General features: G+C 44.2%; 1 protein-coding gene across 1 annotated transcript in view; it reads right to left on the bottom strand.

The window, feature by feature from the left end:
• The window catches only part of PRKCH (protein kinase C eta), a 116256-nt gene that overhangs the window by 86330 nt on the left and 15044 nt on the right, over positions 1-14882 (bottom strand). Inside the window, exon 2 of the mRNA XM_030484664.1 lies at positions 1630-1693. Coding sequence (XP_030340524.1) covers positions 1630-1693 — 64 coding nt within the window. The remainder of the gene's footprint in view (positions 1-1629; positions 1694-14882) is intronic.

The following is a 14882-nucleotide window of genomic DNA, read 5'->3' as shown; positions in this document are numbered from 1 at the left end:
ACCAGCTTTACGTGGTAAGTGAACTTCACTGGAAAAGGGAATTCTGGTTCTCTCTACCCTGCTGGAGTGCCAGGGTGTGATACTCCTCGTCTTTCCCATTGCTCCAAGACTGTATTTCCTTAGTAGTCAAAATCAGGCCTTCTGTTCATGTCTCCCTCCTAACGGACCTTCTGCAAGTGGGATTACACCTTGCCCATAGTCCCTTGGAGTAAGAGCAGCCTCAGCTGCACACAGAAGGATGTCCTTAAACCTGCCACCATTTCCACACCATAGGGCTTGGGATGCTACTGTGGAGGAGAATACCATCTCCCTGTAAAGCCCTGCTGGGCCCTCAGGTGAGGCTCAGCTGATCACTTTTGTAGCTAGCTCAAATGGTTTAAAAGGCCACAGCCATCCTGCCAGGAGCAGAGTACTCCTGCGGCGTGAACCAACAAAGAAAACCAAGTTTCACCAGCTCCTCTGGTGCAGCAGCTCCCCACCAAGCAGCTGCCCAGGCCCCAGCACACGTCAGGCTGCTGGCTCAGCAAGAGTGAGACAGCTCCCAAAAAGCATCCAAGTACAGTACAAGCTTGCATTCAAACCTGCATTTGAAAAAACAAAGGCAGGGACATTGACAGGCCTAGGCACCTAGCACAAGGTGTGAGCCAGGGAACTGCTAGGCAGGGGAGCAGAGCTCCCGCGTAACCCTTGAAGCAAGCATGCCTCCAGCACACCCTCCTTGTGTCCAAGACACAGTGCGGCATGGCAGGCTCCTTGTGCTGCAGCCCCCAGCGCAGCCTTCATGCTGAGCAATCAGTTTCTGGGGCAGAACAAGAAAACACATTAAAAACCCAGCTCCCCCAGGATGCAGGTGACAGCAGAGCAGATCCTGCCTCGATTCTTGGCTTCTGTACAGAGAACAGCTCCCAGTGAACACAGTTTCAGGCAGCAGCTAAAAAAAGTAAGAACCATGGTGTAGATCTGAAGAAAATAGTTCTTTTCTGTGCACACACACCCCCCAACCCCACCCCCCCAGATTTCCTGGGTTCTTCCAGCACAGCTCACATCCATGCTCCTAGCTGGTATCACAATAAACAACAGGGAAATTAAAAACATCACACTATAAAATAGAGTTACTGGGAAATCTGCCTGGATACTTTTTCAGGGCAGCTGTCACACTAAAAACCTCCTAGGTTTCCTCTGCAAAGTGAATTTGGGAAACAGAAATACACGTGAAATAAATGGGAATCATTATGGGATAAAAATCATCCAGATGTTTTAAATGTGTTCTATTTTAAACATGCTCTACACGCTCTGTAGCTTGCCCTTCAAGGGGCACCCAGGCAAAAAGTACGGGTGACAAAAACAATCCGTTTGAAGGACAACTTCAGATAAATAAACCAGATCAAGCATGAATCAGCTCCCTGGGTCCAAGATCAGAACAACAGCAGAGCACAGGGCACATACAGTGTGAGCCATTAAGAACAGCCCTTTCCAGATTCCCCCTAATGCTCAGAAAGTCTCCGGCATGCAATAGCATATGGCCTGCATGAAGAATGCCATTCACTTCTATACTGCATGGTGACTGATGGCCAGAATAAACACCAGAATCCAACCCTTAGCAGAAACAAGCCAAAATAATTCCCTTACCTTCTGTGAAGCTGCCTGTAAGAGTTATGGCGACAAACACTTTGCCTTCTGGCTCCAAATCCACCTGAAAAAGTAAAGGAAACATTAGAAGATTGGTTTTCAAAGCAAAGACTGTTCTCAGGATTCTGCATGATAAATCTGGCCAACAGTTGATAATAAAATAATCAAGCATCCATGACTCAAATTGTTCAACATTCGAGGCTCCATAAAAAAAATAAAGAACCTGATTCCTTCTTTTTCCTAGAAGTGCTGAACAAGCTCAACCTTGTTAGAGGAAATAGAGATTAAAGAAGAAAAGAAAAAAACAAACCAAAGGTTAATAGAGTTCCAATTTGTCAAATAAATTAAATGGGAGTAACATTAAACACATGCAATTCTCTGAAAAAGATCCATGCTTATCTGTTTAGTGAATTATATGGATATTCCCTCCCTATTATATCTTATCACGTTCAAATTGTTTCAGTCTCTCAAAATACCACCAGTGCTGGGGTAAACGCTGATTTCTTACATAAATCACCATTTGGCCTGAAACCATATAAAACAGGAAACTGTTCCTGCTGTCACCTAAGGACTTGTCATGTAGTCTATATTAGACAGAGATGTAGAACATAACTTTAGGGATCAGAGACTCAATCCTGGTGTCAGTCACTCTGTCTTTGAAATAAGGGTATGTATTTTTTGGTGAGTAGATGTTTTAATTTTTAGTTACATTTTTACACAAATAAGGTCTTTGGTTGGTTGGTTTGTTTTTTGTTTTGTTTTAGTTTGGTTTTTTTGTTGTTGTTTGTTTGTCTGGGGCTTTTTTCCTCTGTTCACCAGCTAGTTTTTAGCAAAAATCACAGCTAAGGATTCTTGAAATTAGAGTCAAGCTGTCACACAGAAATTTCACCCAAAGCCCCCTCAAAAACAACAACAAAGCCAAAACACACACACACAAAAAAAACAAGGCACCCCCGATACACCCCCAAACTGCAAGCTTATTAGCACAGAGTAGCTTCACACCTTGTGGGTACTGATAATCTGTGCAGAACAGAAATTCTGAACACAGAGCTCTCTGGAGGAATGACTGAGCATGATTGTTCAAACTCCTTCTGCTCTTCTACAGTCATTTTCCCTTGGTCTGGCAGAAATAGAAGCAGGTCTCCTATGTCAGCAGCACAGAGTTCCATCACAGAGGTGCCCAAATTTAATACACCTTGCTATAGTTATAAATCATAATAACTAAAAAAGTAGAAAAGTATTTCCTGGCCCTGCAAGGAAGTAAGATGAGCCCAGGCTCCCTCTTTTTTCTTTGGTATCATATATATTGTGTATGTATAAATACATATACACACATACACACACACAGTGTTTCCTGCCAACACTTTGATTCCTCTCCAGTGTTAACACGTATCACACCATTCAAATAAACCTCTAAGCATAAGCCTAAGCTCCCACAGCAATGGTATATGGACCACCACTAACCCAAACAACATTTGCCCATGGATTGTAAAACCCTGCCACGTACCAACCAGTCCTTTTAAGAGAATAACATTAAGATACAGTCAAAAGAGATAGCTGAACTCTATATATGTAATGGAGGAGCCAAACAGCCATGCTACAAATGGACACAAAGCATCTGCATAGCTGTAAGTGGGGAAAGAAGGTGTCCAAGACAGACTGACTGGGCTGTGTTAAGGTATGGCAGCACTTTCTGCTGGCACCTTCACTCCTAGGGATGCTAACATGAGCTGAGGAGAAACAATCTTCTGGGGTAAGCAAGAGACAGCACACACCATCCCTGTACATTTCCCTAGCCTATAGTTTGCTGCAGAAATACAGAAATTGTTTTTTAAACCACTGAGAACTTGTTAGGATGAGCAAATATTATCAGAGAAAGGATGAGAGAGCATCCTATTCACAGCACTCCAGCTACAATCCAGAAGTGACACACCTCTACCAAAGGGATACAAAACAGGGAAGCCAGAACTGTTTGGGAAAATCCTATCAAGATGATGATTTTATGGACACTGTATTTTCCACTTTAAAAAAAAAATTAAAAAAAAAAAATCAATCTCACAGGGAAAGTTTAAATATGTAGCTCTGACTCAGTATTAATTTTCCTGTATGCTTGGGCTGCTTACTTAAACAGGCATTAGGAAGCTGTGCTTGAACAGCCCTCTGTCTCCATTAATATGGAAGACATTCCCCCAGAAAAAACTTCAACTCCAGCGATATCAAGCATCATTTTTGCCTAAATTTCAGTTCTCTGGAGAGAGACACAGCTTTTTAAAGAAATGGTTCTTTCAAAAATATTTAATATCTATAATATATACAGTCACCCACATTGATTTATGGGACATCAAGAATTCAGATTTTATGAGAATATCCTTCTTTACTTAGTTTTCCAAAATAATTCAGTGCTTATTTTTCTGCTAGTCTCCATATACATATATTAGATTCCTACTTTCGCATTCAAAGGGGATCTTTCCTCCCTTCTTCTGACATACATGGTCTGCGGTGGGAAGCAGAGCAAATCCTGCACTCCTTGTTTAGTCTTAAAAGCAAGGGCTTGTCAAGACACAAAGAGCTGGCTGAGACCAGGAGATGCAACCAGCATCCACCTTTGACACAGGGCATAAACAAAAATTGTTCCAAACTCTGTGACACACCTTGCTCTCCATCACTGCAAATGGAATTCCTCTGCCAAGGGTAGCATGGTCTTACAAACCAGAAACAAAACAATTTTGAAAGTAATAGCAAGAAATTTATGAGAGTTATAAAACAATCTCTCCCTCCTGCAGACTCCAAGATTAAAGGCCAGTTAAATCCCCTACACCAACCAAGCAGCCCTGCTCATAGTATACTACAGTTCAAGAGCACTCAATAAGGAGGATCTAGCTACACTCAAGATGATCTCACAGAACTCTGTAAGCATGTGAAAATGAAAAAATACAGCTAATATGCTCCAAAATGAGGACTGGAGCCTCAGCGTGCCAAGAGCTGCTGAAAATTTGGCACACCATATCCCCACTGGATGCAGGACCGATAGTAAAATCTATACAAGAGGTGAAACCAGGCAGTCTTAAGAGTTTCTCTGCTCTTAAACTGATAGTAACAGCAACAACAACAGAGAAGATACAGTGAAATGAGTAATTAAAATTAATAGACTACTGGTAAAAGTCTGGCTTTTGGACCTGCTGTGATCTCTTTTAAACATGACCAGCTAAGCAGCAGCCAATGCAACACCCGAGGTCAACTCCCAGATATGTGGAATGCACCTGAAACAGAAAATAATCTGTGACCTAGAAAGCTAAAAAGAAAATATCTGACCACAGACCCCGTCCATGGGCCCGCCCGAGATCAGACGATCGAGCAGCTCCCGGACAGCAGCTCCCACCTGACCACACATGCTTCCTCTCACCACTGCACAGACCCCCCATACCACAGCCACACAACACGAAGGGGCCTCGTGCTGGCAGCAGTTAACACCTCTGAGCTCCTCACACGTGCTGGACCACAACCCGTGATACATGGGCAGCCTGATGGATGCTCATATGCTGAGCTGGCGTGCACAAGTGGCTTGCTAAGCCCAAGTCTCAGAGCTAACCTCAGCCATGCTTGCAGCACGGTTCAGGTTCCTGCCCCTGCTTTACACCTTCATTACTGCCTTCACACTTTGTGGTGCAGCTACAGAAATAGCACATGCTTTGGGATAGCTTTACTAACCCAGCAAGCAACTGCAGCCACATCTGGGCACACAGAAATATGCCATGACCATCTGAAAATAGATGCTCACAAATGGGTGTGGTGCCCTACTTTTTTCTCCAAAAGGAGGAATTCCTAATATAAGCCCTCCCTCAACCTCTTCAGTCACTAAAGAACTTTATCACTAGCACCTGCTTTCACAGACTGAGTGGATATCTCGCTATGCTGTTATTTAATAGGACTCAAGTATCTCAAAAGGAAGCAGCTGCCAAAGGACTGGCCCTCCAGCCATGAAGGGATAACTCTATCTAGCATCGGCTGGCTAGCAGCCCAAGCCCTGACAGTGTGCTGGCAGGGCTCCGGCAATGTCGGTACCTCCCAGCATCAGTAAACACCCTCAGGGTCCACCCTCACAACAGCATGAGGGTGTAACACCAGTACCACGCATACAGCAAGTTTTGTTTCTTACTTTTCTTTCTTGTCTTCCCAGCATTTACCTTGGCTGTACAAAGGTAAAAACTGTATTTTTGCAAAGAAGCAGGGGCCACAGTAGTACTCTTGATGGAATGATTAAAGTCTAAAGCAGACCATACAATTGTCAACAATGCAGCTGATGCTGATGATCTCTCAAAGAAAGCACAAGAGGCTCAAAGAAACTCAACAGCCTAAAGACAACACAGATGATGCTAATGGGGAACTCCTATATCATAACATAGGAGATAAGTGATACAGGAATATAACCATCTCTATGTATTTGACAACAATCTTCAAAGAGTTAATATTCTACAGAGAAAAGTTTCCTAATGTCAAGATCTATTTGGCACAGGATAACTGATAGGGAATCACAGAATTCTGCCTGGAAGGTTTAATATCAGAGCAGGAAATATACTACAATGGGGAAGTCCTGTTGTATTGGGAGAAGCAAAGGAGAAGCCTGAATTTTTATGCATGCATGATATTGCGAATGCCATTAAGTATACTGATCTCCAAATAAATCAAACTAAACTGTGGCATGCAGCAGCACACCACTGGCACACACAGCTGTAAACAGTAATCACCCTCCCCTCTCTCCAGTGCTTTCATCCTCAGCCTGGTCTCCCAGAGAACAACTGGGAGCAAAACCATTGACTTTCTGTCTGTTTTAGAGGCAACTGGACAAGTTTTAGTTAACTGGGGAAGCGTGCTTATCAGTATAGAAAAGCCTTTAAATCGCTGCTCTCTTCTATGCTGTCTTCTATGGAGGAAGACAGCACATTCCTCCATAACACGAAGAGTGGATAAAATCAACTGTTGGAGCTCGGTTGTATCTGTGAAGAACAACAGAGGATTTTGGCCCAGAGCTAAGCATACACTTTAACTTCTGCTGAACTTCACAGCTGTACCTAAGAGAAAACAAGCGGTGGAGGATTTTGGCAAGCGAGCTGGAAATAAGCAGGTAAGGACTCATGAGTTCAGCCATGGTTTCATTACGCTTCCATTGCAAGACGCAACATTCTGGCAGCGAGGCTGAACACAGGAGCGAGGACTCCACTCCTCATTGAAACCACTCACACAGTGCCCCATGCCTGAACTTGCCAAGACTGCGCAGCTCCACGTGACTTCAAAGGGAGCTACAAGGGATTGGTTTCCCACAAGGAGGGGCCCCAGTCAACCATCTCACACATCTTCTCCAGGAAGGGACTGTACTAACATAGCTCCCAACAACCAGGCAGGCGTTACTTACTCCCCTTCTCCGCATTACAAAAAAGAGCTAGTTTGGGAACAAACAAGGGAACAGATGCAGGGAGACCAAAACAGGGCTCCTTAATCATATGCCTTCACACATATAATAACTGGTCACGCGTGATTCATCAATGGAAGAGGTTTGGAAAACAAATTCAGGAGGAGGGTAATCTCTCAGGCAACATATCAACACCCAGCTGAAGCATCCACTGAACTCGAAGAGCAGGTATAGTCAGTCAGCCTCTGGGAGAGCCTGTGAAAAACCTGCTGCAGATGGGAAGAGGCAGATCTGAAGGGTGGCTGCCTGCTTGCAAGTCGCTTGCTCACCAAAATGGAGACAAGGTGGACCTCCAGGATGAATAGAGATCTTCCACACTGCATCTGGCATGAGCATTAATTTTTGCAAACGCAAGTTTAGAAGACATTTTCCACCCTTCCCCACAATAGATAATCCAGTCCGGGAAGTCCGATCTGAAGTACACTGAAATCAGTGGGAATCTTTTTATTGTCTTTGGATTAGACACAAAAGACAATTGCATTTACCCTGGAGCTCTGAACATCATTTCTCCCATTGCTGCCCCATCCTTCCTTCACCACAGGCACAATTAGTAAGCATCCTAGAAGTACAACCTTTTTTCTAAGCCATGTCAATGCTGACGTGGCTTCAAAAACAGAACAAGCCAGACACTTGCAGTGAATAAAGCAAACATAAAAGCTACCTGGAGACTTAATTAGCTTAATTAAACAAGTAGCTGTATCTTTTGACTTCCTACACAATTTTTAAATTTAATTAACAGAACTGCATATATAATCAGTCATTTGTAGAGGCAATTCCCAAGGCTCTGTTCCGTCGAAAGGGCTGAAAGTCTGGGTTAGGCTAAAGCTGGTTTTTCACATGCCTCTAGTTATTTCTTTTATTTTTTCTTCTTTAAGCTCCTAGCAGATCATGCTTATGGAATGTCAGATCTTTCTGAACTTTAATTAAAGATAGCACCTCCACCTGAGCATGCCTTTGTTGGACAGGTCAAAGTAGCAACTGTCTCAGCCAAATACAGTGTGTGGATTAATCAGTCCCTCTTGTACATTTTGTGGCTGACAGACACCTGTCTATCAAGACAAGCACCTTTGAAAATCCTTAGGGCTCTCTCGTACAAAGGGGATTTTGCATTTCCAGACCAACAGATTAAAGTATTTTTCCTACAAATGCACAGTACGCAACCTCCGAGATTCAAACCTGTGTGCCTAAAAAAAATAAAATGGGGTGCTGAGCATCTTCTTATTCCTGCAAAGGCTTCAATTGCTTCAGGCAGTAATTTCCACCACAGGCACCAAGGGCAGACATGGACAGTTTCTCAACAACCCATGGAAAGCTCCGTGCAGGGGAGGCCCTAGGAGATACCATTTGGTGAACGGCAGCGACCCCACCTCGCTTGTTGCATCCAAGCTTTGGATCTGGTGCTGCCGAAGAGCAGAAACTCCCTGCTCCCACCAAGAGTCAATTTTGATGCCAGGTCTCAAAACAAAGAGCAAGCACAGGGTGGCACAGCGCTGGAAAGGCTGCCGGTCTCATGCACCATGCTGAATTCAGTGTCGAAGCCCTCACAGCTCACTGTTCCCAGCTTCAGCAGATGCATGATTAGACCATGACTGGTCCCCTGGGGGTCAGCATGTCCATCCCCTGGTAAGGGACAAAGGCTCAAAACTTCCACCTCCTACAAGCGAAGGTTACTGCCAAAGTTTCAGGGGGAAAAAGAAAACTTCCCAATAACCATTACTGCCACATGGTTGACACTCCAGCGGTAAACCCACAAATGGGTGGAAAGTTAGTCTCTCTCCTAACTCCTATAACCTGTTATTCCAGCTATTACTCTAATATTGTCATTCTAATTTTTTGTTCCAGGATGGCTGTTTAACATATTACTTTTGTTTTCAGTCAAGCTGCATAATTACAAGCTGTGCACCAGCCATGAACAATCATGCATAACTAATGACTCTTAGCCAATCCTGGACTCTTTAATCAATTTTAGTTTAATTCAAGAGATTACCCTCCTCAACAGGAGATTTGCTCGGGTAGGAAGAGCAAGGACTGCAATGAGATTTATCTATCCTGGGAAAATTCCTGCCAAGAAAACCTGTGACTCTGTGAAAACCTGCTTGAATGGCTACAAATAAAATACAGATAAAAAAAGGAGGTTCCAAATCTTCAAAAAAATTAAATTTTCAAAAGCATGAGCCAAAGCCTGCTCCTAATGGAGTTACACCAACTTATATTGGTTTTGAGAGATCCCACCTCTAAAGCAATGAATGAGGTATGAATAATAGTTGTGGGTGGCTGGTCTTCAGTATACTTGAAAAATAAATGTAGAGTTATAAATTTAAAAAGAGATACACACAATAGTTCAGACTATTATATTTTTGCTCTCCTTTTATTTTTAAAGAAAAACAACAGCTACCCTCTGGAGGGATTTCTGATCTCTTTTTTCTGAGTTGTGTGGCAGAGGGAAGGAATCCAATTGCCTGATTATCAGTCCCACAGTAGGGAAATTTCCCAGACTCCAGGCATTAACCCCAAACAGTACCACCACTGAGCAAGAACCCGTTCCTTCAGAAATTAAAGTGAAACTCAAAATGAAATGGAGATGGGGGAAGAACCCAAGAGTCCCATGCACACACCAGAGTCTGCAACAGAGGAGAGCTTCCATGCACAACCCCAGGACAGGCTGAAATGATGAGGTGGTGAACACTCCAAGAAGTAAACGTGAAAGGTGATCAGACCCTAGCAGTGAGGGTCCGATTTCTGAAAGCGCAGAGCACACCAACATGGGACCACTCTGCAAACTGCCCACACACAGCACCGCCTCAGAGCCTTTCCCTCTCGATTCAGTGGGGCATGTTGTCACACACAACGAGGTGTATTGTCGCCCCTCCCGAGCGGGCCCGTGGGGCAGGGGAGGAAGGTGGTCTCTCACACTGCTGTCAGCGTGGCCGGTGCGCACAGCCCAAGCTTACCACAGGCAGCTCTGCAATCGCTGGGGCGCAGCCACGCTGCAGCACGTGGCTTCCTGTCCTACCCAGCTCCTGCAGCGAGCCGCCGCTGACAGAGAGCTCCTGTACAGAGAGATGGTGGAGCAGCATTACTGGGATATGGGGCCCTGGAAGGCCAAGGTGTCCTCTTTGGGGCAAAGCCTTGGGGAATGGCTAGGAGCAAGGCAGCAAAAAGCCTGCTCCGAAACAACTTTGCACCCAGGAGACATCAAGTCTTCAAAAACCGTGTAGATGATGCCCTTAATGACATGGTTTAGTGGTGGACTTGGCAGTGCTAGGGTAATGGCTGGAGTTGATGATCTTCAAGGTCTTTTCCAACCTAGTTGATTCTACGATTCTATGAAGTTGCAGGCAACTCTGCTCTGTCTTCCCACCTGGCTGACAAACAGCATTTGATCGCTCTAGTGACTGTACGTGGTGGCCAGGGGAGACAACAGGTAGAGAGCAAAGGCTGCTCTGTGCCTCCCTGAGCAGCTCTGCAACCCAGCGGGCCTCAGAGAGCAGCGGCAGGACCTACTTCCCAGAGGGCCTCTCACACCTTCATGCCACCTCCCCCGCTAAGCCTATGTGACCGTAGTCCGTGTAAAACCAAAATTGTGTGGGCAGGACGCGTTCTGCCTTTCCCACCACATGCATGACAAGCAGAGCTCTAGCTCTGCTGAGCACAAATTATTAAACATACATCCTGCTTTGTAGCACCACGCCAAATACCAGCACATTCCATCCATCGCTGGATTTCCCTCCCAACTCCTCCTGCCTTCCTCCAACAGCTTTATTTTATTTTTTAAGGGATGGGAAGAAATCATACATTAATTTCCTAACAGATTCAGCAGATACTGATCAATGCAGGACCACTAAATTAAAGGATGGCAAATGCAGGGCTTCATTTTCAGCTGTTTGAATACTTAATTACAGCAAATACGCCCATGCACACATTCGGTAGCTGGTATCAGGTTATTGGCTATGCATATGCAACATATGGAAATCTGCCTGCAAACACCTGTATGTGCAATTGCAGGTAAAAGAAGCTGAAAGTGGGACAGGGTCTCTGCTCTTGAGAAAACAAAGCAAACAAAAATCTTTATTTCCATTCAGTGAACTGTAACAACAGGTCAATAAACCTCAACAACTAGTTATTACCAATTAAACAAAAATCTTTCAACAGTTATAGAGCCCTGGGACACCACTTTAGCTATTACTATATATATGTCCATTCTGGACATATGGGTTGCAAACGGATGATGCTGACAGTTCATGTTTTAGGTCTCTCACCAAGAACACAATGCAGGAAACACCATTTTCTATCTCCAGGTTCTGGAGATGATCAATAAACATATTTTCTGTCACATAATTAACCTGGCCAAAAAAAAAAAAAAAAAAAAACACAACAAAAAAAAAAACCCAGGAAGCTGTGCCAGTTTTGCAGTTCACAGTAATAAAGACGGGCACCAAGCAGGCAAGTTGGTGGCACTTCCCATTTGGAAATCCTCCAAGGCCATAGCAATGAGTTAGTGAGCAGAGTTTCCTCCAAGTAAAACAGTGACATAGCTGAGCTTAGCAGTGTCCCTGACAAGGAAGAGGCAGGTGAGTGCGCTAGTAAGGGAGCGAGCCCAGGTAGCCCAGCGCATCCATCCAGCACAGATCAGAGCCCAGGGGTTTGCCCAGGGAGGAACAGAATGGGCACCAGGCAGAGAGACAGAAGGAGAAATAAAGAAATTGAGCAGAAAAGAATTAATGATGGTCTCAGCCTTAAGGAGAAGTCTTCCTAGGCACAGCATTCACCTGCAGTTTTAATTAACCTCATTAACAAATCCAGGCAGGCTTATGAATCATTCACGACTTTACATTAAGCAGCAAAGTCTGCATCAAGGTCTGAGGTTTTATGTTCAAGACACTCCTGTTGAATACCCAAGGACAGTCACCGCACAGTTACAGCAGGAGAGCACTGTGTAACTTAGGGGAAATCCCTAATCCGTGGATCCAGCCCAAGGAATTGCGGACCCCTAAACAACAGGGGGTTGCAATACTTTGCAAAGAACCTCTCTGTAATTGTCTCCCCAGCACATATTTGCCCATCTACGTATTTGCGCTGTTCTCCAGTATTCAGTGCTGGAAGCGATTTTCTTTTTATTCATAAGTTTTATTGCATAACCTTAAACTTTTGTGAAATTCTTCTCATTCAAGTCTCCATTAGGTGTGTCACTATTTCTAAAATATCTTCCTACTACATATAATTAATTTGGTGTACTGCTGCTTTTCCATTTTTGTCCAATAGCTCTACCTTCTTTCTGAAACCAGGCTGCAGCTGATGAGATCATGAACCATTAAAATCCATTAGTCCTCCAGATATAATCCATCAGATTTCTCAACACCCCAGGTAGAAAGGGGTAAGGTCACAACTTCCTGCTATTGCAACCATTTTAAGTCAGAGACTCACTTTTGAAGAGCCAAATCCCATCTTTTCAATAACAGTTAAAAAGTTCAGTCTTGGTGGTATAGCAAAAGGCAATCTGTTGGAAAAGTCCAGCTGTTTATAGTGCTTGATCACTACTAATGGGTGCTGTAAACTAAAACCTCGTGGAGTGAGATGTAATAAGCATCTTGATGCCTGCAGCTTTACAGCAAGAAGCTGAGGTTCCAAGATAAAGACATTCAAATGCAAACCAAAAGCTCTGCAGAGGGCTTGAGTTGCAGGCACTTACTCTTCTTTTCCCTTCTTCAGAGTAAGTTGCAGGCACTTACTCTTCTTCAACACCAAGTGTTGAAAAGATCCGTTTTTAGTAGAGGGCTTTGCAATACTCAGCACTTCGCTGTTCGGTGGGCAAATGTTTTGTGTGCTGCATGAGTCCAACAGCTCCCTCTCCTGAGCATTGCTCACCTATCTCAGCCTGACCTCCAGAGCTGCTGTAGCACAACACTGGGGATAGCTGGAATCCCAAAACATGGATTCTAAGGGAACCTCCATGCCAGGTAGGCCCACAGTGCTTGCTTTCACCCAGAGAAGCTTCCTGCACAGGCTATCCCCTTGCAACCCTGGTATATTCCTACAGCAGCGTTGCTGTACCTCTCCTTAAGGCAATGCGACGTACGAAAGGAGCTACATACATGAGATCATACACATCTCTACCTTTTCAATCAAAGGCCACAAAGCCTCTTGGGGTGCTGAGGAAACCTTACACCATCAATGTTATAGATAAGGAAAGCAATGTATGGAGATAGCGTGAGCAGAGCTAGAAATGGCACTTACGCTCCTCACAAACCCAGCCTAGCACACTGCATGGCAGGCACATCGCCCTGAAAAAGTGCAAGGAAGACTCTGCAGTACTCGTGAAAGCAATGAAGGCATGCCTGGACTGCCCAGCAGTCCAGTGGCAAGAAAACTCAATTGCTCCACAGCATCAGAACCCATCATTCTTTTCAGTGGCTATAAAGCCTTGCACTAAGTGCATTTGAGGGGCATACAACATCACCACCCCTGTCAGTATCACAATTAATTAATTTATGTTCAAAATCAAGTTATCAGCAATATTTCTGACAAAACATAAGATTTCAAATGACATGTCTCAGTGGCAAGCTAGTCTTTAGAACTACAGCTCCCATCACCGATATCCCCCCTTAAAACCTTTGCATTAATCTTCCTTAGTGAGGACACAGAAAAGGAGGGATTAATTCCAACAACTTTTGAAACCCAGATCTTGGCATGGGCTGTAACACCACGGAGAAGCCTAAGTACCTATGCTCTGACCATTCCTTCCAGATCTTTAATTATCACAGTGACTTTGTTCCTCCTCTCACTTCCTCACCTGGCAGTTTCTTAACACTGAAACTAACTGGACTAACATTTTTATCCAGCCAGTATTAATCCACCACATCTCCTCTCGCACTCCATGTTGCGAGATAATCTGTCAAAAGATTTGACACTGAAGGACAAAAAGCAAACTATCAAATATGGGTGGTGTCTCGAGGACAGAAACTGCTTGGGACACAGAGAAGGATGGAGGGGAAGGTTAAAAGTGCTTTAGCTCACACACTAACCCCTCTCCCATTCCCTGCATGCAGCCTATGGGATTGTTTAACATCCCTGGTACACACATGCCAGAACATCATGTGAAAGCAGAGGCAGTTTCTGGCCACCAATTAGATGTTTCGGGGGGGGAGGGGAAAAAAAAAGGGAAGAAAAAGAAAAAGAAAAAAGGAGTGCCAAGGCATGCACTCCCCCAGCATTCCTGAAGGTATGATGCTTGCTCCTGGTGTCCAGATGTTAGCGCTTGCATCTCCACTCTAATCCCATGAGGTATATTGCTGGGAGTCACAGTCAAGTCTTCATGCAGCAAAAAGAATGTAGATTGGGATCCAGTACACAGCTGACAACACCCAGAAAGACATGCCATTGCCAACATTTGCTTTGCCAAGTTAGATCATATCCTATTTGTACAATGGTTTTTGTTTGTGGGGGTTGTTTTCTGTTTAGGGTTCTTTTGGTGAGGGGAAGGGGGAAGAGTACAGTAAAAATATTTTTGCAAAACAGTAGTTAAAAAAAAGGTGCATAGATGAGGTTCTTCATGGTGAAGGACCCTGGGTTGTAAGTACAAAAAGTACTAATGTTGGGGGGAGGGGAAGTCCCAAAATCCTGAAGCCAAGCACTGCAATGAGAGACAGACTGTCCAAGACCAAACAATATTTAGTCCCATCAAGTCTGTGATTACAGTTTTCCTCATCTACCTCATGCGAGAGATGATCTCACTACCCACTTGTGACCATAAAGTCATAGCTGTGACTCCAGCAATTGAGTTAAGACA

This window comes from Strigops habroptila, chromosome 4, assembly GCF_004027225.2.
Source record: "Strigops habroptila isolate Jane chromosome 4, bStrHab1.2.pri, whole genome shotgun sequence".
Taxonomy (NCBI): domain Eukaryota; kingdom Metazoa; phylum Chordata; class Aves; order Psittaciformes; family Psittacidae; genus Strigops; species Strigops habroptila.
Note: the sequence above shows the minus strand (reverse complement) of the source record. Positions and strands in the feature narration are given on the sequence as shown.